Below are 21906 nucleotides of genomic sequence, written 5' to 3' on the forward strand. Positions count from 1 at the left end.
GCCTTTGTTACTGACAGCCTAGTCATTTAAAAAGTAATTTTCTAGCCAAAACAGTTCTGAGATCAGGGTACCTGTTCTAGGTGAAGTGGGACACTTTCATTACCAGCTAGACAGAAAGCTGTGTAAATGTGAAACATGTATTGGGAGTGCATCTCTTGCCTCTTCTGAAGGAATAGGAGACTGAAGGATTTTTTAGATTTGTGTCCTTTGAAAAGCCAAGTAGCAAGATGCATTTAAACTTACTGTTAAACTCTGCCTTACGTTTAGGTTATCTGAGAGTTTATGATGGCATTGACAAACTTCCTTGGAAGAAGTACTGTCTGCTCTGTTCCATAGCTCTGTGATCTATGGCAGCATATTCTTATTTTGTACAAATCGGTGAATTAAGCGGATGTCCAAACGCCACTCCATGGCTCATCTTGCAGCAATGTCTTGGTGTACATTGGTGTTCTGGTCTTGGTCAGCTCTTTAATGCACCATTGCACGGCTGCTTGTGTTGGGCACTGAAACAAGAGTCACTTCTACTCTTGTACTTTTATTCCCAGTTCTTACCATGTTATTCCCAGTCCTTTTCAGGTAGTTTACCTTGGCTCTCCAGTTTTTCCTGGACATCCTGCAATTGTCATGCTAATCATGATTTTGAACCTGCCACCTTCTACATTTATCATCATGCAACATGGTTATATTTTTGTGGGTTTTTGGTTTTTTTATTCTTTCTGGGCCGGTCGAAATTATGAACTTGCATATGAAATACTAATCGCCTGCACTCTGAATTAATGTGTATTAATTTAGACATTAAATTAAATGGCTGGCCAGGATAGGTGGTAGGTAATTTGTAATGGTGTTTCTTTTGTTTGTTTTGGGTTTCTTTCTTTTATTTCAAAAATGTGAGGACTTCTGAAATGATGCCACAATGTGCAAGTTTGGTATATTTTCATGGCTTTTGCATGTATTTTCCGATATTGTTCATTAACTTGGTATTTGGTTGGATCAATTCTCCATATCATGTCATATTTTGTCACCTCCTACATTACCCTTGCTTCGGTATTTTTAAAATGGTTCTGTCTTCCATTACAAGTTTGTCTGTAAAAGTTTTTTGAGGTGTTTTTTTTTTTAATTAACAAGAGTCTTTAAAAACAATTGCCTTTGAATGTTTATACATCTCTTTAAGATTTACTTGCCTCTCTCAGATTAAGGGCAGTGCGCGAGTTTTCCACTGTTCTCACAAAAACGTAAATCTACCCCGGGCCTGCGGCCAGTCCAGCCGCCGCCATTATCAGGGCCGCGCCGCGCCCGGGGAACTACAGCTCCCGACGGCCCCCGCGCCGCCGCGCGCAGAGAAGATGGCGGCCGCCACGGGGCGTGCGGCGGGAGCGGCGCCGGCGGGATACGCGGGTGAGGGGCAGCGCGGGGCGCCGGCGGGATACGCGGGTGAGGGGCAGCGCGGGGCGCCGGCGGGATACGCGGGTGAGGGGCAGCGCGCGGCACCGGCGGGATACGCGGGTGAGGGGCAGCGCGGGGCACCGGCGGGATACGCGGGTGAGGGGCGGCGGGAGCGGCGCCGGCGGGATACGCGGGTGAGGGGCGGCGGGAGCGGCGCCGGCGGGATACGCGGGTGAGGGGCAGCGCGGGGACCGGCGGGATACGCGGGTGAGGGGCAGCGCGGCGCCGGCGGGATACGCGGGTGAGGGGCAGCGCGGGGAAAGGGGCCGCGGCGGCAGCGGCGTCTCAGAGCGGTGCGTCCCTCACAGCTCTGGCGGTGAAGTTCGCGGAGCGGCAGCGCTCGCACCACTGCCTGTTGGTGAAGGAGCACCAGGTGCGGGAAGGGGCCGACACCGCGCACCCGCCTCGCCGCACCCTCTTCGTGCTCAACGTGCCCCCGTACTGCGGCCCGGTGAGTGGGGGCGGCTGGGGACCGAGGGCAGGGCTCGGGGGCCCGGGAGCCGACGTGTGCCTCCGGGCTGCTGCGGGCAGAGGGCCGGGGAGCCGCCCGGAGAGCTCTGCCGGCTGTTCCAGGGAGACATCGCTCCCGCTTTACTGTACCGCGTGTTTCTCTTACTCTCCCTTTTAAGGACTCTTTGTCTAGGCTGTTCTCTCGCTGCGGGCATGTGCAGTCTGTGGACATCTGTGACAAGCCGGGGCCAGGAGAGAAAAAAGATAAACTGGCGTCGAAATTCTTTGACCACAAAACTCAAAAGGTAAAGCTTGGGCGCGGGAGAGGAATACTGATGCTTCAGTGGGAAAAGATGGCAAATACTGAATGGTTCTTTTCAGAACACAAGGCACAGGAAACCATATGGGGCATTGGGTGACATGATTACTTATTGAAGTTTACACTGTTTTTTTTTTTTTTTTTTTTTTTTTTTGCTATCCTACTGCCTCTTGTGGTTTGATTTTTATTTTATTTTTTTAAGTTATTTGTACTGCAGTTCCTTGCTCCATTATCAATTTCTCTTACACATCTGACTCACCTGGGTGGTTTTTTTCTTTTAGGGATTTCAAGTAGCATATGTGGTGTTCAGGAAACCAGCAGCTGTCCAGGCAGCCAAGGCTCTGTCACAGGAAGGTCCCTTGCTAATATCAACAGAGAGGCACCCTGTGAAAACCGGCATTAGCAGTATGTCAGCTCTCGGTATCTTTCTGTAGACTAATGCTGGGGAAGAACTATACTCATTGTTTGCTGAATTCTACCCTGCATGTCCCATTTTGTTCTAAGCTGGGGGATGTTCAGTGTTTTGTATGCTTTCATTTTTCACAGGGTAGCAGTCTTATTGAACTAGATGTTGAAGTCTGGTCCACTGACCCTCTGGGAGAGTGGGGACACTTGGAAGGGTCCTTTTTTCCTGACATTTTTTCAGTATTGCATAGATGCAGAGATACTGTCTGCATCTTGTCCTCAAAATGGAGACCAGACTCATGCAACAGGCCCCGGATGTCTGTCAAGTTGACAGCACTTCACATGTAATCACTTGACAGAAGCACAGCCCTGAATTGTGCCCCTTAGGCTTAAGGCTAGCCCACTTCTGCCTGGGCAAGTTGCAGACTCTTCCCATGACGTATTGATTGTGCTCTCAGCCAAGTTAGTTTGAGCTGTGGCAGGGGGGAAGCTGAACACAATGGGAGCAGTAATGTCCTTCCCCCATGCTAGAGTTCACTCTAGAGCTGCTCAAAAGCACCACACTAGCCTGCTTCTAACAGCAGCTACTGCTGACTTGTGCCCTCTCTGTCTCAGAGTGGATCGCCAGCTACGAGGCCTCTATTGTGGATCCAAAGGAGCTGAAGGCTGAGGTGGATGCCTACATGCAAGACTACGATAAAAAGGTGGCAGAGGTGAGGCCAGGCTAGGGAGCTAAGTGGATTTCTTGGGGCAGAGGGAAAGAAGAGAGATTTCTCAGTGCTCCAGCCATAGTGGAAAGGGCTGAGGGTCTCTCTGTTTGGCAGAGGTTTTTTTACTCCCAGTTGGTGGTGGGCAGTCAGACCCAGGCTTGTTCTGCGACACCTGACCCTTCCCCTAGGGCTTACAACAGATACCCACAAATAAACTGGTTTGTGGCTGACGTGCAATGTTGTGACTGCGAGTTGAATGTCTGCAGCCCTGATCCCATGCCTTCCTTTAAATCTTGCGTGGAAGCAGGAGCTGTAACTTTGCCTGTGTTTAAGGGAGGGCTGTGGGGAGCTGTGCATTAGGCTATGCACCTGCACTGGGCTGCCTCACCCTCCTGTCCTTACAGGAAGAAGCCAAAGCAGCCGAGGAGGAGGGTGTTCCGGATGAGGAAGGCTGGGTGAAGGTGACCCGGAAGGGCCGGAAGCCCGGCCTGCCCCGGACAGAGGCTGCCAACCTGCGCCTGCTGGAGAAGGAGAAACAGAAAAGGGCCCGCAAAGAACTGCTCAACTTCTATGCCTGGCAGCATCGCGAGACCAAGCGAGAGCGTGAGTGTGCAAGTCTCCTCCTACCCCTGCCTGGGTCTTGTCTCTCACACTGTGGCCTGAAGAGCATCCTTCTGCCTTCAGGGAAGGCGACATCCAGCTGCCACTAAGCAACTGGCTGGCTGGATCTGAATGGCCTCTTGCCACCACTTGTCCTAGCAGGGGCTGCTGGGATATTTTGTGGGAGGGTGTGGTTTTCCAAGAGGTGCTTATATAGTCTGCACAAAGGCAGCGATTGAAGGGGGAAACTAGCCAATTCCTCCCCAAGAGGGAGCTGCAGCACCGCCAGAGATGAACAGCTGGAGCCCCAGCTTGGCACTCAGCTGAGGTTTAAAAGCACTTCCTGCTCTAGAAGTGTGTGTTTGTGGCTGTTGGGACTGAGCCCCTCCAGTGTGTGGAAGTAAAGCTTCCAGGAGAGGGAGATCTGCTGCTCTTGTCTGACCTGTTCTTTCTCTTTGTGTTTTAGACATTGCCCAGTTGAGGAAGAAATTTGAGGAGGACAAGCAGAGGATCGCACTGATGCGAGCCCAACGCAAGTTTCGGCCATTCTAGGTTGTGCTGAGCTGTTCTTGAGGTGCCTATGCTGGAGAGGGTAGGAGAGATGCCTACTGACTCTATTTGCCAAAGGATTTTGAGGAATTGAGGCAGCTTTGGGTTGCCTCTACCCTTGGATCTGAAATGGGAGATCCCAGCAACTGCTGCTGGAGAAGAGTTCCTTTTACTTGCACCAGTATCCTCCTGCTCTTCTGTCATTCAGCCCCATGGCACCACTTCTCAGGGCGCTCAGGTCAAGGGGCTGAGGCACATCCTGTGACAACATGCATCTCCCTGCCACCCAAAACTACACCTCCTAAAGCTTGGTGAGAACTGGAATTGACCTAGTGCAGCCTCTGCAGGGGCAGGGAATGGCTGAAGAACTGTAAATAAACTGCTGCTACTGTTTTCAGAACATGGGAATGCTTCTCTCTCTCCCCTCTGGTCTCCTGTGGGAAACAGCTTCCTGTGTGCTGGGGTAGTGGTAAAAATCCTGGCTTGTAACCTGGTGCTCCTTTGCACATTTTATTGAAGGAACGAGGAGGGAAGTGACTTTAGGAATAACCCGTGACTTTTTGTCACAAGGAAGGATCGGTGGTTTGGTACAGAGCCCTACCCCTTCTCTTGGTGATTCCCTCCCTGGCCAAGTGTTGCAGTGCCCAGTCATCCAGCTGTGCACGGAGCTCTGCAGCCATGTCTAGGCCATGGGAAATTCCTGATACCCAGCACTGTTGCAAGAACAAGTGCCACTTCGAGCAGCAGGTTTGGAAGGAGAAACCAGATTCTCCAACCCTGTTTCCACTTAACCTGTCCCCAGCCCACAGAAGGTAGGTAAGGATGGCAGCAGGCATGTTTAGGTGTGGGGCAATGGTTTTGTACTGCTCTTATAGCATTTCTGCAGCTCTGGAATAGTGGTAGGTCTGTGATCAAAGTAACCCACCCAGCCCCAGGCTTTTACACATTTATTTTACTTTCTGCAGCCTCGCTACAGATGTGGCCATGAATGTAAGGTGGAAGTGGTGCTAAATTCCAGAGAGCTGAGATAAAATGGATTTACCCTCTCCTAAAAAACTGACTGCAAATACAGTTTGTGTTGCTTGCAGAGATGACAGGCCTGCCTGCTTCAGTGGGCTTTTTGCATCAATTTAACTGGGAGGCAGATCCTTAATAAGGCCTACCTAAGGCAGACAGTGTGTAAAAATTGCTGCCTCCCAAGATGCATTTTTAGCTGCTTGGGTGAGTGGCCTGAAAGAGAAAGGAGGTTTGTTCTCTTATAGAGTCAAGAAGACAGACTTAACATTAGAACATTAATCTTTATTTAGGACAGAAATTGTCTCTGCCAACTTTTCCATAATTTGTAGTTCTCCCAGCTGCTTCAGCTAGAGGATTAAGAATTCTCTAGCATTCATTAAAATGGCCTTCTCTGCACAGGTAAGCTCTTATTTAAGCTGATTCTTAAACAGTAGTTCTCACAATGGAACAGAGACACTGAGGCCCTCTGAGCATCTATGGAAGTAAGCAGAGAAGCAGAACACTTTCCATGTTTTTCAGCAGGTTAAATCCAGGGAGCAGCCTACTCTCCATACTCAGGGAGGAGGCAAGAAGAGCCACCTCTACTGCACTGCCAAAGCTGGGGAGCTGCTGCTGTCACAGAGGATGCCTCTGCCTTGTGTTCTGCTCTGTGTCAGGGTGCAAGTTTGGAGTAAGCCAAGGGGAAGGCCACTCTGGGCCTCTATCCCTGTACTCACAGAGCTAGAAGTAGAGCAAGGATTCCTTCTCCCTTTGAAAAATGACATGCTTTGCTCAGCTCTCCTTCAGAGTACCCCTGGCAGACCTGCTTCCACCCTGCAGTGAGCTAAGCATAGGAAAGATTATCATGATCTAATGCTGGATGTGAGGTAGGAATGGTGACAATTCTGGAGCTTGCTTGTTAGCTCCCAATTCTCCTGGACTGCTGCTGTGAGGGCTTCCTAGAGTCTGGCCCTGGTGTTCTGTGCTGTCAGGAAGTTGCTGATGATCCCAGCTACCACCTCGGGCTCGTTCAGGTGCACAAAGTGACTCCCAGGCACTTCTGCTAGCTGGATGTGCTGTAGGGAAAGAACACAAGAAGATGTGAAGATGTGGACCAGGAAAGCGGTCCCTCAAGCACACACTGCTTGCTGTGTGACACTTGTGGGAAGGGACAGGGCAAGTGAGACAGGACATAGTACTAACTTGGGATTTTGGCAGCAGGGACAAAGTTGACTTCCTCCCCTGACTCCATACCCCCCCCCCCGCCACCTTCCCCATGTGAGGGCTGTGCTGTTCAGGACTGATCACCTAGTGGAGGGTGTCCACCAAGGTCAGCTGCTTCCCAGCTGCTGCTCCCAGGGTTGTGGCAAATCAAGATGCAAGGATGACGTTTGCTCTCACCTCTTTGAGGTTAGACTCGAATGCCTCCTGCAGGGCTTTCACAAAGTGATTTCTGCTCGGTAGATTGTGCGGTACCAAGAGTCCATCTTGTGATCTGAAAAACAACACTGAGGCTCAGTACAGCACCCAGTGTGCCTTCATTTGTCTTTGTGGCTGTCCTGGGCAGAATCAGTGTCCCCAAGACAGTAGGGTGACAAACCCAGCTGTTCTTTCCAGGCTGCTCATAAGCAGCAGGTGACAGGGTCATACATGGTAGTCAGAGTGCACCGCACAGCTTGGCTAAGCTATTTTCTATCCAACTAAAAGGTGTAAAACTTTGGGTGACTGCCCAGGGGTATCAGAGTGGGGACTGGCTAAATATTGTCCTCCCAGGGCTGGCTCTGTAACTGGTCTGAAAACAACATTTCCTGCCCCTGCTCTGCCTTCTGCTCTTAACTTCTTCCCTCCTTAGAGTTTCCACATCTCCCCTCAGTCCGTTCTGCCTCTCTTTGCTGCTTATTTAACTAGGTTATGCCCTGCTCAAAGAGTGAGGTACCAGAGCAGTTGCCCTGGAGAAGTCAGCATTAGATCTCCTGCAGAGCTAAGGTCATGCTGTCTTCTGTGCTGGTGATGGGACAAGGGGATATCCCAGGCTCAATGGCATTTCTATGGCCCAGAGGACTGGACCTCAGCACAATGTTACACTTCTGGACAAGTAGGAATAACCTGAACCTGTTATGATGCTAAAATGCATCAAGGAAGCCAAAACTGCACCTCTTTTCTCAACTGCTAGCACTTCCTCTTGTTTTCAAGACAGTCTTTTAACAGCACCCACCAGCCAAGGTAGCCAGAGCCCTGCACACCTTGCCCTCGAAGGAGATGGGAAGACAGAAGATGACTTGCAAAACAAGCTGCGCACCCAGACAGCTGAACAGCTTGTGGGACTCTTTGCAAGCCACTGGCCATGTCCCCAGAGCTGCTTGCCATAGGAGAGAGTTTGCAGGAGCTCAGTCAGACCAGGGGCTTCAGGAGCAGCTGGAGGAGATGGAGACTGCTGTAGTTTCACCTGTTTGCTCAGGCAAGAGGTTAGGGGCCTGGAGGAGGCAGGCTGGGTTGCTGACTGGGGCAGAGTCAGGTCAGGACAGCAAGTAGGTGTGGTGCTGTGGAGGGTCATGTATTTGCCAGGCTGGCCCCTTGCTGCAGTGCCAAGGAATGGAAAGTTGTGGGGTGGGCTTGTGAAGCCAAGAGTATGGGGAAGATAGGGCACGACTAATGTTTCCTCAGTCAGCCTTGCACCAAGGAGTCCCAGCCTGAAAGCAGAGTGCCAGGCTGGGAGGATGTTCCAGTTGCTGTCTGCCTTCTCCAGGAGCCTGCCCACCTCAGGGCAGTGGTGAGGAACTGGGAAATACTTCTCACATGTGAAGCTGAAGTGTTACACCAGCTGGCCAAAAGTCTGGGTGACTAGTGTAGAGGAAGGGGTAGTGGAGGACTCCATTCTAGCCTTCATTCCTTCCACTGAGGGAGACAGCAAGGGGTGGTATGGTCTGTGCCTCACTCACACAATGATGAGAACACGGTCCTGGATCTTCTGCAGGAGCTTCACACACTGCTCCACCGTGAAGAACTCTCGACTCTGCTGCAGGTGCAAAGAGAAGGAAAGTGTCAAAGCTCAGGAACAGCAGCTGGGGGCAGAGGGTGTCCCCAAGCCCTCCTGCACAAGTGGCTCTGAAGCTTCCATGCTGACCACATGACAAGCGTCCAGGCTGCACACAGTAGATGGCTCTGCAAAGCCTCCTTCTGTCCAGCTGTGTTCCAGGGCTGCCAACAACATTGCCTGCTGGGCTGCAGCACATATGGGAATGATCTCATAGAGAAAAGCTTTAAAAATTCTTTTACTAAAAAGGAGAAAGTGCATTACCCTGGCTTCCATATCCCGGCAGTAGCACAGACAGAGGAGGCCCTAATTGCTCAAAAGTGGCACAAAACTATAAAAATACCAAACCTAAGGACTTTGCTCCACTCTGCTTCTTATTCAGGTCACCTGACAAGCTGACAGAAAGCATCCATCCATCTGCTGCCTGAAGAGTTATAACAGCAGGAAAACATGGCCAGGAGGCCCTGGGGCAGAGAAACTTGTGAAAAAACAAACGGTAACATTTTCCAGTGACTCTGTAAGCTCAATCAATGATCAAGTGCAGGCTCTTTTAAAAGCAGCATTTAAATGACACGTAGGAATTCGGGAAGCAGAAAGTAAGCAGCTGGGTGGAGGCAGGGCCTAGCTCAGTGAGCAGGCATCCTCTGTGTGAGTGTTCTGTAGGGGGGCATGTCAGAAGAGCAGTACGCACCGTACGAGCTCTCATGTCTCTGTTATACACCAGCCCTGGAAAGAAAAAAAAAAAAACAACCAGGTTTTCTTAGGAGCAGGAGCTGTTCTGTTTTAACTCACTTTTGGGGTCTGCTCAAGACTTTCTGAGATGGGAAGAATAGGATTAATTCAGATTTCTCCCTTTTTTAAACTTTATTTTATTTAGCTGTTCTGGCATTTGAGCACCAAACCCAGTTGCTGGGAATGGAGAACTCTGCCTCCAGACTTAATTGATCCCATTCAGGCTGTGTAAATCTGTCGCTAGGGCACCCTGTACCCCGCAGAAGACAATGGCTAATTGGCACCAGTCCCTTCCCACACCCAGCAGTGGCCCAGCACCACACAGCCCCTTACCAGCGGGTGTCTCAGTTGCTCCTCGCTGCAGCAGGATTGCCCCACCCTCTGCTGTCAGATGGCTGTTTGCTTCTAAAAGCCTGAGGGAGACATGGCAGAGAAATCGTGATGCTGGAGAATGGGAGGAAGTGAAGCAAAAATGCCATGACAAGGTGACAGTGAGCTCTCAGGCTTCTTCAGAAAGAAGCAGCAGCTTCTGACAGCAGAAGCAAAAGGTCTTGCTCGGATTCCAGAAAAGGACTTGAAAGGTGAAGTGGAAGGATGGTTTTCCTTTCTCATTTGCACAGCTGTAACTCAGTCAAGGTGAGCGCAGGCAGTAAATGAAGAGGATGGATGGGAACCCACCTCTGCAATGCTGCTTCGGGGCTCCGTGCTTTGGGAGTTTGCTGCTTTGCCTCCAGACTCAGGAGTCTGTCGATCACCCTCCGTTTTGATTTCAGCCATGCCTCTGTGTCCTGAAACACAGGTAGGGAAGAGGAGTAACCCCTTTCTTCTGAATGATTTTACCCCTTATTGGAGAGTGGAAGAGGGAAATCTCACTCTTCAACATCTCTCAGAACTGGTATCAGTTATGGGTATCTTATTAAAAATGCCCCTTTCTGGGAGAAAGGGCATTTTTTAATAAATACAGCAATACTGCTGTAATGAACTTATTAACTTTTTGTTCTTGCCATCTTTTCTAACCCTTCCTACCTCACTTCTGAGTTGAGGACAACTCTCCAAAGTTTGGTATTTTTTCTGTTTCTGAACTAGGCCTTCTGTCCCACTACTGCCAGCGAAAGCTCCAGCATCTGGTAGCAATGATGGCAAGTTGGGAATGTTAGCTTTATGAACTGCCAGAAACAGAAAAAAATCTACCAGTCTTGTGCCCAGGTCACCCAACATGCTGTTGGCAAGAAGATAACCTCAGCTGGCAGTTGCCTGGACAGAGGTTCCAGCTTCCTTTGTACAAGGGCTTGGCACACACAAGAAAATTTCAGAGCTAAGGGACTGCAGGATGTGGAGCTCTGCCAAGTGTGCCCCCTAAGGTGCCCCCAAGGGCCACCCTAAGGACAGACTTCCGTCTGTGTAACAAGGAGCAGATCAGTGCCTGCCAAAAGGAAGAGCCCTAGCACTTGTGTGACCTGCCAGGAAGTGGTCACATCAGTGCTTTCTCTGAAGAAGTGAGGGAAAGAAAAAAACCATATATTTTTGTATTTTAAAAAAGTGAATGGAAGGACACATGAGCTCTAACCTCTGGAGCTAGAAGAAAGCCAAGACTTTCCAGCAGGATCAGCTTGTCCACCATCTCAGGATAAAGGAAACAGAACTGAGGAGAGATGAAACAATAAGAAAATGAAAAGCTGAGCACCGAGTGATGTCTATCCTGCTGCATGGGAGAGGGGTCAGGGAAGGGCCTCTCCTCCCCTGACATCCAGGTCTGTCTTTTAATTTCTCTGCCATTTGTTGTTGCAGCTGCAGAAATCACAACCCCATGAAGAAATAATGTTTTACTCACCATTCCTGCCACAGCCCCACCTGCAAAGAAGAAAAGGGTGCTCAGTAATGCACAGAACAGCCGCTGGTAATAGAAATTCACTTTCCCCACAGCAGGAGCTGCCTCAGAAATAAAAATGTGCATTGTACCATGGGATAAAACCCCAGTACAGAGGAGAGCTCTTCCAGCCCACAACATGCAGGCAGAGACCAGGCCTGTTGACCTGTTGTGTTCCCCATCTTGTGCCATTCCCACCTCCCTCAGACAGCAAAGGCCAAGGAGGAGTTACTGTATAAAATGTCTTCGTGGGCAGGTCCTGCTGGCTGTGACCAGAGCTGCCCTGGGAAGCAAACTCCAAATCGTGACAACATCAAATCATATTCCAAGCTCAAAGGGATGGATCCTGGAGTCCAGTTCCCCTCAGGCAGCTTTACAGCCCACCAAATGGGCTGTCTGGTCCCAGGCTTTGTGGGGACCAGGCAGGAAGGCCTGCTGTGAATTCTCCTGCGTAGGCCACCCCTCTTTGGCAATCACTGTTCCGTCCTGTGAGTGGGGGAAATGCTCACAGCAAGAACTACCACTGTCTGTACTGCAGGGTCTCGATACAGGCATTTCAAACACGGGCACAGATTTTCAAATCACTCAAGCAGGAACCTCGTACTTGGCATAATAAATATTCCAACCCGGCTCCTAGCAGCATGTCTTGGAAGTTAATTATCTACTGCTTAGTATTAATCTCACAGTTTACAAGGACTAGAGCCACTTACCCATACTGTGACCCATCAGGGTGAACCGTCTCCACTGCAAGGCTAAGTGGCAACAGAGAAAAACAGAGAGTGCTACGTTAGACACCAGAGCAGCAATATCTTGCTGCTTCTCTACTGACATGGGCCCTTTCTCCCAGGAGGGCTTTTGCACTACCACATGTGCTTCCTAATCCAGAAACTAAGCAGCTAAGTGGGCCGATTTTTAAGAAAAAGAGCATTTACCACCTCATTTCCGTGGTAGTTAAGTCATACAGCTCTCAAGTTCTTTCTGCATGTCAAACAAACTCCAGCAAAGTCCCATTCACTGCCAGGTATGAGACTGGCAAGAAGCAGAGGAGCCTGACTGGGTAGCATCTGGTGGAAGAGAGAAACCTTTACAGAGCATCCTGCCACAGGGCATTCTGCAAGACATGTGAGGACACAGAGCCAGGTCTGCTGCATTGAGAGAAGTATGATTCCAAGTGAAAGCTTTCTGCACCATTTAGCACATCAGGCTCTTCAGTCCATTTTTAGGGCACTCTGGGAGGCTTATAGGAAAATACAGCTTTATCAGTGCTGCGCATCTGAAATAAACCTCACTGGAAGATGAGATTTACCCTCTGGAACATCTGAAAGCTTCTAGAGACTCTTTTATGTACTGAATGGGGAAAGTAAAATCACACATGCCAAATATACAGATGGACAGTCACATCAGCAGTTATTAGGAGTACACGACATTTTGACTTTCAGATTTCTTTGCATGATACTAAAGAAAGTAGTAAACTGCCATCAGGGAGAACCAGAAATTTCCAACTTACACCTAACACTGGTTAGGGGTCACTGACTGCTTAAAAAAAGCCAGTCTGGCAAAACCATTTAGTTGCATCCACCACTTCACCACTACAGCTTTTTTTTAATACAGAAACGCCAGCAGGGGGAGAAGGAGGGAGAACTGAGAATGCTGCTTGCTTATTGGAAAAGAGCAGGACCAATACAGCACCCTCTCCACAAGCACCTCCTCGAGGGTTCCTTCAAGTACCCACCTGCTGCCACCCGGCGCACATCGGTCACATAATCTAGGAAATGGTAGGGGCAGCCTGCAGGTCGGTGGGAGGACAAACCGTGGCCAGAAAAATCCATTGCCACATAATAACAACCTGAAAGAGAAAGAGGATCAGATGTGCAGCCAGGCCACACAACACAAGCCATTCTGATGAGCCAGACATACCTCTGGGGAGCAGTGGAATGAGCTTGTCAAAGGTGTTGGCATTGTCCAACCACCCATGCAAACACAGCACAGGATGTCCTTCTGAGGGTCCCCAGGCCTTGGCTGCCACATGTCCCCAGGGCACGGGGAACTTCAACTCTGAGAACATGCCCAGAACAGGGTGATGTCCTTGGAGAGTCACGTACTTGGAGAAGGTCCCAGGGGTCTTGTTAATGGTCTAGAGCTCTGAAAAGAGTAATACAGGTCTTTAGTAACTCACCAGTCTCCTGTGGTCTTAATTAGCAGCTTGATGATTTATAGCTCCCCATTCAACATCCCAAGCTGCCGTTCCTGACTGCCTGTTTGGGGAATCCTCCTCCCAGCACGTACTAGCTATGCTCCTAGGAAGAAATAAGCTTTCCCTATGCAGGAGGAGAAAGCCTTCCCTGTGTCTCTGCAGCAGCTGCAACCTGACCAGAAGGCACAGGAGATCCAGCAAGAGGGAACCGTGCAGAATTCCCCCAGCTAGCTGCAGTCAGCCAGGCACCTGTCCTGGGCCAAAAAGACAGTTTGGAGAATTAGGATGCTGCCTGCAGCATTAGACTGTTACCACCTTGCCCTCTTTTCCCTTGGTGCTTCTCTTTTGCACCACTGGTTGGCACATTTGCTAGAGCAGCTGGCTCCATGCTGCACAGCAGGTCACTGCTGCCAGCCGCCTCAGGGCCAGGGACTTTCGCATGGGATATGGGTCCGCAACCTGCCAGGCACTTGCTCAACCTCAAACCATCTCATTTACCTGGCAATCACTGACCCTTGCTCAAGCACCAGCTCCTGAGTGCCAGCCTCTGGCGACCTTCCAATGGTGGTTTAAACATTTCCCTTTCACCCCAAGCCACAGACAACCTGACTATCTCCCGGTCTCTCGTGTCATATCCCCTTCCAAGGGACTTGTCTTGCGTATCTGCTCCCTTAATTAGCCCTCTGAGACCGCACAGCAATTAAATCACTCTACAGCAAGTCCCTCCAGAGCCCATACCTCTCTAAGGAGTGAGGACAGAGGGGGTAGGCTGCTGTCAGGGCCCTGATGGTCCCAATCAGCCAAGCCTGGGGCTCCCTATGAGTGTGTTTAAGCTCGGCCCAGGACCAGCCGCGGCAGTCCGGAACCGCGGCCCTGCCTGCTGATCGCGGGGCTGTGTCTGATCCCAGCTGCCCTCGCCGGGCCACATCCTGACAAACAACCGTGGGCTGACTTTCCGTAGTGTGACCATGGACCTGCCCTGTCCTGAGGGCCTGGGCTCCTGGCAGAGCCTGATGGCCCTCCCAGGCAGTCCTGCCTGGGCCCAGCGGGGCTCCAGCCCTGGGATCCCCCGGCCCCGGGGTAAGGCCTCCTTGGGCGGGCAGGAGGCGCCGCTACACCCGGGCCTTCGCCTCGGGCCGCCCTGGAGCGCCTGCTCCCGGTCCTGCTCCCGGCCCCGGGGAGGGACCGCCCCGGGACCGACCCCTGCCCGGCGCCGAGAGCAGACCCTGGAGCGCCACGGCCGACCCGGCCCCGGCTCCCCCCGCCGCCCTCCCGCGACGCCCCGGCCCGCTCCTACCGCTCCGGGCGGCCGGGCCGGCTGAGCAGAGGCGGCGGCGGGGCCGGGCCGGGCAGGGCGGGCCGGCTGCACCGCCCCGCTGCCCGCCTCCCTGGGGCGCCCCGGCCCCCGCCTCTGTCTGCGTCGGGCTCGGTAAGAGAAACGGGAACTTAACCGTGGCTGTCGGGTCTGGAGCTGCCGACAACCTCCTGGGCGTGATGGGAATCTCTGAGGAGTGGAAATCAAGGAGGTATGGCTGCATCCTTGACTGCCTCCAGAAGACACATTACTGACGATGGAAACTGCCTGTACTATGGTGACACAGTGTGAGATGTTTTAACTGTGACCCAGGAGCTTCCTATTGACATCAAACGGGCCCAGTGCTTGACACTGACACTGAACTTCTGTCACTCTCTGATAGAGAGACTCTTCTGAACTCCTAACGCTTGCTGGAATCGCGTTGCTTTCAGGGACAAGAGTCACCCTCCCATACTGTGACCCATCGCAGTGAACTGACTCTACTACAGGGCCAAGCTACCACAGATGCACAGCAGACAGCACTGCCTCAGCCGCTCCACTCCTCTTCTGCAAAAACAGACCCCTCTCAGATGGAGAGGTTTCTATTATTTTCTATTATATTCTATTATAGTTTGCCTTATTAATTGTCCTAAAAGGTGATGTCTGTATAGACCAAGTTTCAAGGAAGCCAATACCCAAGTATGGCTACTTGCTGGTGCCTCTCATTCCATCCAGCAGTCTAATGCTAAGCCTAATGCAGATCACAACCATTCCTCTTCAGTCAAGGACTCTGCGGTCAGAGGAAGCAAAGTCAAATCACACTGTGAGCAGTGGGACCCCTTGCTGGAACAGTTGAAGGAAACAGAATGAATGTATGTTCTTAGGGAATCAGTTTTATATTGGTAACTGGAAGCCCTATACTGAGTTCATCACATCAGTCTCCTAAATTACACAATATATTTTCAGAACAGCCTAAAAAGCTTGAAAGAAACCAGTGTAGAAGCTTAGAGCCCTATTTCTCCTGCCTAGCTCTAACTCATCCTGGCAAAATGGGCTCTGTACCACAGCAGTTGAAACATAACCTTGGGGACCCATCACCGAGAGGAAACAAGAGCACTGTGTAGCTCACAGCCTCCTCTCCATGTGAGCCATTAGAAAGGAAATCAGAACATGAATTTTTACAGGTTTGCAAAGTGTGCAGTGTCTCGCTTTTTCTTAAGCCTCCATACTGAAGGAGCAAGGAAAGCAGACGACAAGGGCTGGGGAGCCTTGCAGAAGGAGAGAGGCCACACTAATTTCTACAGCTTCTCTCCTACAACTCTCAGAGGTGGGTGGCTGATTACAAAAAGTGAAAAGCAAGAGACAGCTTGGCAGAACAGATTTGTAAAATGCACTCGATGATAATGAACAATAATCAAACAGCGGCTGCTGTTAATAGAGGGCAGGGCCCTCCTGTGAATTCCTGGAATTCCTGCTGAAGAAGCCACCAGACGGCAGTGTAATTGTTAGGCAGTGTAATGGGTAGGCAGTGGCTGCTGCTAGGCTTGTGGTTCTTCAGTATATGGCATGACTTTTGAGGAAGAGGACCCTGTGCCATGAGAAGTTATGTGGACTGTTGGCACACATTCCAGTGGTTGGTGGGACAACGGGTCATGGCCAGGAAAATCCATTGCCACTCATGAGCCAGACCTACTTCTGGGGAGCAGTGAAATAAGCCCACTGAAGGTGGTGGCATTGTCCAGCCAGCCATGCAAGCACAGCACAGATTGTCCCCAGGCCTGGGCTACCACCTGTGCTTGGGGCATGGGGAGCTTCACCTCCAAGAACTTGTACCCACAAGGAACATCCCCTGAGAGCTACATGCTGGAGCTCTACCTGACCTCTACCTAATACCAGTTTTTGGGCACAAGCCTTATTTGGGAGAATCCTGGGATGCTGCTGTAAATGCTTGCCCTGGCAGTATATGCATCACCACCCACAGGTCTTGGACCACCATACTGGGCGCTCTCCCCCATTCCAGCAGCCAGTAGGATCTTGGCACTCATTGCTTTGGGTCACAGAGGTTATTCTGGGACTCAGGTGGGAATAGTGCATTCTCTAGTGACATTGGACTCCTGTGACCTGCATCCTAAATCATTTCTGGTAGGAGGCTCCATCAGCAGCCGCCTGATGGGAAAGGAAGCATTTCTCACAGAAATGATCGGGAGTAAGTGATTTCAGATAGAGCTCCTAGTGGAGAAGATTGCACTGGGATGTGCTCTGTACCTTCCCCTCAGTGGCAGGACTGTCACCCTATTAGCCAAAGCCATATTGTTGAGCTGTCCTCCAGGTCCCTCATACCTTCTCTAGCAATGCTACTCACCCCTCTAAAAGCGCAGCCCAACATCTTACAAGACTGGGCATCTCTCCCAGCACAGCCTGGAAAGCCCCCCAGGGGGAGGGCCCTATGCAGGATGCACAGCAGAATTCAGGTGCTCACAGAATTCATTTTGCTGCATCTACTTCTAGTGAGTGCCACAGGCCACTGCAGAGGAATTGCTGCTTGTGGAGGACCAAACTAGGCTCCACCTGAAAAAGTACAGAGCTGTTGGCTGGGCTACACTGGACTGGTGGTAAGAAAGGCTGGTTTTGAGTAAAGAACTGTGAGTTAGTGTGAGATATCCCATGTGCTTAGCAAAAGGTAATTTAACCTCTGTGTCCTTGCAAAGGAGCAGGAGACCTGCAAGGCTGAACACTGGGACGTGCAAAGCTGTTATGCTCCACTGACTTGGAACAGCATTGATCAGTTTGTGCTAGCTGCAGATCTGGTGAGGAAACTTTAAGTACAGCAGATTGATTGCTACCAGGGGACAAATTCCCCATAGCTGGTTGGATTCAAGCACTGAAGTACTGACATATTGATCTATTTATGTTGATTTACTAGTCATAGTCCTGTACCCCAATTTCTCTTGTGCAGTTATACAAAAAAAAAAAAAAATTTTAAAAAAGCATGCTATTGCTAGCTTAACTGATTTCTTTCAGAGGATATATAGAGGACACACCTCTATATAAAGCCCCATATTGTGAGTATATGCTGCAATCTATAGTAGACAGGAAAATAAAAGTGATCACAGGCAAGCATGTTATCATGCAAGCAGCTCCAACATGCTGGCTCACAGGTCTTAGTTTGAGCTCCATCTACAAATCTTGCTTGCTTTGGAGATGGTCCCAGGAAGTCTCAAGAGTTTAAATGAGCTCCCCAGGTGGGAAGAGTTGGGGTAGGATATCATCTCATGATCTCTGAGCTCTGCTCAACAGCAACAGACTCATTCAGGTACCTTTGTGGTGTACTTTTTCACTGGTTTTCCCTAATTTCTTGTTGAATTTCATTAATGTGAATTTCTGATTGAAAAAGTTGCTTACATATTAAGTGCAAAACAAATGCTGTGATGACTTAGATTGGTTTCTCCCCCTTGCACCAGATCTGTTGCATTCCTTGTTTATTTGGCATCATGCTGTAACCAACTGAGCTAAACGCAGTTTTTCCAGAGCTCTCCAACTGTGCAGAAGGTGGGAGAGACAAAGAGATGCTGGCTCTTTACCCACCACAGTCTGAGGCCAATATGATAATTTAAATGGAAATCTTTGTTTTAAGCCAAGCAATGAGTGGTTGAAAAAGTGAAGTGCATCTACTTCATGGATTCACCTGCAGCATAATTTGGGTAGTGGGGCTGCTGGGATGTTAAGTCATTCCCACGTGAACCACCACCATTCAGCTGGAAGCAGCCCCAGGCACACACCATGCATCAGGTCCAAGTGGTGCACATTTGTATCACTTTATTTGCAGCTAATGAAATGGCTAGAAACATTTATTGCATATAAATTATATATGAGCAGCCATCATACAAATAAACTCTTTCCAGTCTCAGCTTTCCATTTCCTCCTTAATCAGAAAGTCTATTATATTTGGGACAGATTCAGGAGTCTCTGCTGGTTCCCATCCCCTGGGCCTGTTTAGATTAACTTGCAAGGTGAGCTGCTGTCCAGATTGCTACAAAACCCATACCCACCTTTAGAGCATGCACCTATTTAAATGTATGAAGTGGCAGGGGAAGAAGAGAAGTTTCTCTCCAGCTCTTGTCTAGATTTAACCATCTTTCACTTGGAAAATCTGGCAGATTCCCCACAGGCTGAGATGAAATTATAGTGAAAACCGTAAGTAATCTGACACTTGTAATTACAGGCCTACCAGCTCCTTATTGACTTCGTAAAGAATAAGGAAATAGCACGTACTAGGATTATTTAAAAACAAGGGAGAAGTTCTATTTAACACTAAGTCTCATGTGTTTATGGAAAAGAATCTATAAAACTGCTTGGGAACTTTTGGAGATGTAAGTTATAGATTCGGGTTATGGATTTGGCTGACAAAAGTAAAAACTGTTGAAGTAATAGCTCTCCAGCAAGGAAACAGATAGAGTCTTACACTGTGTTTTGATTTTTAAAATACTGGAATGATACCAAAATAACACATTTTGTAGTAATCGGACTGAGAATTGACCAGGCAGCAAGTGTCAAAATATTAAAGTTGATACAAGCATGTAAGGGGGGTTTTTGAAACAGTCCAATAGTGAGCTACTCCACCCGGGCCACACTTTTGATCTGGCCATGCTGTTTGTGGAAGAAGTGACTCTGGTGAAGGACTGACTCACAGGGAGCAGCAGCTGAGCGTGAGCTCCCAGGGCAGTCCGAAAGGCTCGTTCCATTCCCCAGTGTATGAGCAGGGAATGCGAAACAGGTGTAATGGGATTGCATTGCAGGAGATTGTATTGTGTCTGCTAATTCCATGGAGGTGGTTACTTGTGTGAAAGAATTCCCAGTTTTGACTGCTATAATTCAGTGAGGAAGGGAACAAGTTGGAGAGGCTTCCTGGCAGAGCTTTAAGGCCTGTTAAGGAGTTGGAAGACATTTTATGAGAGAGAAGCATTTAGGCCCAACATGATCAAAGCCTTGGTATACCTAAGTAGCATTGCATTTTTGCTCCTCCAATTGTCACGCTGCCTAACAACGACACAAGAAAAAACAGTCTAGAGATGAGGTATACATTCGATAATGGAGAAAGGAGTTAAATACTTCAGGGGTTTACTTAGGGTGCTGGCAGCTTTCCAACCATTGGCATTTTTTTAATGAAGATGGGATGTTTAACAAAACAACAATGATTAATGTGACAGAGTTCTTTGTCCTGTGATCATCTGGAAAGCAGAGTGGTCTGGAATTTAGTCTACTGCAATAGACACTGCTGTCAGATGGTACCAACCTGCAAAGCTTTTGCTACAACCACTCCCAAAATTATAGTCCATGGCTATACTCTTTGCATTTTACATTGTTGTACCTAATTTAGAAGCTTGGTTTCCTCTGCTGAGGAAGACCCTGTTTCTAGGTCCAACAGTGACTCAGGACCTCTCTGCTATGGGGTCTCTGTCTCAGATTGTTCCCTGCAAACAGCCTCTCCTGGCTGTTTTTGTCTGCTTTGGGGAAATGCCTGAAGGGAGTGAACTTGGTGCCTGTGTCCTGTGAGCGGGTTCAGCATCACCACGCGCCTCAGTGCCGGGGGGGACAAATCTGGGAAAGTGTGGGCAGGACCGAGGCTACATGTTCCAACTGAGGGATTCTGAGCAAAGGGATTTGGGCAAGATCCACCCATTTTGGTCTCCAGTAACACATCCCGAAAATGTGGGACAACAAGGAGAGGCAATAGACCTCAAGGATACAATGAAATCCTTAACTGAGCTTCCACCTCCATGGCTGTTGGGCAGCAATGTTGGGAGAAGTCACCTGGGGTGGTCATGGATTTACGTGGCCACGGAGCCTCAAGGAGCTCTCACCTGAGTCCAGCGGTGCCGAAGGCTGGTACCTCGTTTCCCCTGTCCCTGCTCCAGGGTGTTTGACGTGTAGGCAAGATTCAGAGGTGAGGGAGCGGTTTGCCGTACAGTTATAAAAGACTGCAGCTGCTTAAGTCTGACCTAAATACCTTCCAGATTATGCAACCTAATGCTTCGTTTGAAAACGCAGAAGGTCGCTGTCTGCTGGGTCTTCCTCCCTCAAGCGACCCAGGGGCATGGCCTGGCAAGGAGTGAGAGAGAACTCGTGTTCTGCGGCGGCCGCGGGGCAAAGCCGCGGCAGCAGAGGCTGTTGCAGAGTGGCACGAAGGCGCAGGGGCCGCGGTGCTCGGCGTGCCCCGTGCGCGGCTGGCTCCGGCCGCCCTGGCTCCATCCGTGCTCCGGGCACGGCAGCGCAGCCGGGGCTGGCAGCCCGCAGAGCGCGGCTCCCCGCAGCCGCGCTGGGTCACCGCGCTCCGCGCAGCCCCTGTACCTTCGCTTTCCTGGAAAGCAATTTCTCTTCGTTACTGAGAAGAGCCCTGCTCTGGTAGAGGAAGGAGGGGCCTTGCCACCGCTTCGTGCGAAGGGGCCGGTACTTGTGCTAATTTTTCTCATTAGAGTGGAACAAAACCAGCCTCTGCTCGCTCTAAACCACTGAAGGTGTTTGGTTTTGTTTGGTTGGCTTTTTTTGGGGTTTTTGTTTGGTTGGTGTTTTGTTTTTTTTTTTTCCCGGGGGAGCAAAGGAACAGGGCTGGGGGATTTGTGTGTGTTAGTTTAGTCCTCCTGGCTCTCTCTTTTTGTGGTATTGTTTTTGTTGTTTTTTGTTTTTTTTCCTTCTTCTTAATGCTTTGCTGTTAGCACCTCCTAAAAGGAGGCTTTTTGCAAGCTAAGAGAGAGACCATCTCAAAAGGGGAGGAGAGGTCATAAGGGAAAAACTACCTAAGAGTGAATGCAATCAAACCTTGTACATTTTGTGTTCTTTGCAGGTTGGACTTGCAGCACATCAGGAGATGGTGGCAGTCATTTCCTACCCACCCCACAAGCATCCTTCCATCCTCCTATCTGTACAAAATCTCAGGCACTGCCTGCATCACCTCTCAACCCAGGGTACCCAGGCCTTCCCCTTGCTTTCTTCTCTCCCTTTCTTTCCCATTAAACCACCCAACAGGAACCCCCCAGCTTGAGGCCCCATGTCTGGGCCGCTTGGTCAGCTACATTGTCAGGGCAGTCTCGTATCCTACTCAAATCCCATTCAGAAAGTCAGTGTCCACACCACTGGGCAACAGCGTGTTTGGGTCTGGTGGGGGCCCAGAAAGGCACTGAGATCCTAAGTAATTGGTCACCTGTGATGTGGAATTGGTGCTCCAGCCCCAGTGAGCTTGCACACACAGGTCTGCAAAGCTGAAGGGCAAGTCAGTACTGGCTGACTGATCTAATGTGTTCACTCATCTTCCCTCC

General features: G+C 50.0%; 2 protein-coding genes across 4 annotated transcripts; one reads left to right on the forward strand and one right to left on the reverse strand.

Annotated features, from left to right (window-relative positions):
* The first annotated feature begins 137 nt into the window (after positions 1 to 137).
* RRP7A (ribosomal RNA processing 7 homolog A) lies at positions 138 to 4876 on the forward strand. The gene is made up of 7 exons (XM_038153713.1): positions 138 to 1395; positions 1752 to 1894; positions 2073 to 2198; positions 2494 to 2617; positions 3233 to 3330; positions 3732 to 3930; positions 4394 to 4876. Exons 1-7 carry the CDS (start codon positions 1344 to 1346, stop codon positions 4477 to 4479), a joined length of 828 nt encoding a protein of 275 aa, XP_038009641.1. The 5' UTR covers positions 138 to 1343; the 3' UTR covers positions 4480 to 4876.
* Positions 4877 to 5754: 878 nt separating this feature from the next.
* SERHL2 (serine hydrolase like 2) lies at positions 5755 to 14716 on the reverse strand. Of its 3 annotated transcripts, none has more exons than XM_038153710.1 (12): positions 14597 to 14716; positions 13023 to 13247; positions 12838 to 12951; positions 11816 to 11857; positions 11070 to 11089; positions 10806 to 10880; positions 9917 to 10026; positions 9572 to 9651; positions 9198 to 9232; positions 8412 to 8488; positions 6874 to 6967; positions 6432 to 6548 (listed from the first exon to the last, which is right to left on the reverse strand). In XM_038153710.1, the coding sequence occupies exons 2-12, from the start codon at positions 13168 to 13170 to the stop codon at positions 6432 to 6434; spliced, it is 912 nt and encodes a 303-aa protein (XP_038009638.1). In that variant the 5' UTR covers positions 13171 to 13247; positions 14597 to 14716. The 3 variants fall into 3 exon arrangements, with proteins under 3 accessions (XP_038009637.1, XP_038009638.1, XP_038009640.1); XM_038153712.1 differs by lacking the exon at positions 14597 to 14716 and adding an exon at positions 14038 to 14562; XM_038153709.1 differs by lacking the exon at positions 14597 to 14716 and having other exon boundaries at positions 5755 to 6548; positions 13023 to 13170.
* Between the last annotated feature and the right edge of the window lie 7190 nt (positions 14717 to 21906).

The sequence above is a fragment of the Motacilla alba genome, chromosome 1A (assembly GCF_015832195.1).
Source record: "Motacilla alba alba isolate MOTALB_02 chromosome 1A, Motacilla_alba_V1.0_pri, whole genome shotgun sequence".
Lineage (NCBI taxonomy): Eukaryota > Metazoa > Chordata > Aves > Passeriformes > Motacillidae > Motacilla > Motacilla alba.

Excerpts from the sequence above, each read along its gene's own strand:
- RRP7A (XM_038153713.1), top strand. The coding sequence starts at position 1,344 with ATGGCGGCCGCCACGGGGCGTGCGGCGGGAGCGGCGCCGGCGGGATAC. Across the intron at positions 2,199-2,493 it reads TTGACCACAAAACTCAAAAG|GGATTTCAAGTAGCATATGT; the intron begins GTAAAGCTTGGG and ends TTTTTCTTTTAG. Across the intron at positions 2,618-3,232 it reads TGTGAAAACCGGCATTAGCA|AGTGGATCGCCAGCTACGAG; the intron begins GTATGTCAGCTC and ends TCTCTGTCTCAG.
- SERHL2 (XM_038153709.1), bottom strand. The coding sequence starts at position 13,170 with ATGTTCTCAGAGTTGAAGTTCCCCGTGCCCTGGGGACATGTGGCAGCC. Across the intron at positions 12,952-13,022 it reads CATTCCACTGCTCCCCAGAG|GTTGTTATTATGTGGCAATG; the intron begins GTATGTCTGGCT and ends TTTCTCTTTCAG. Across the intron at positions 6,968-8,411 it reads GACCGTGTTCTCATCATTGT|ATCACAAGATGGACTCTTGG; the intron begins GTGAGTGAGGCA and ends GTTGTTTTTCAG.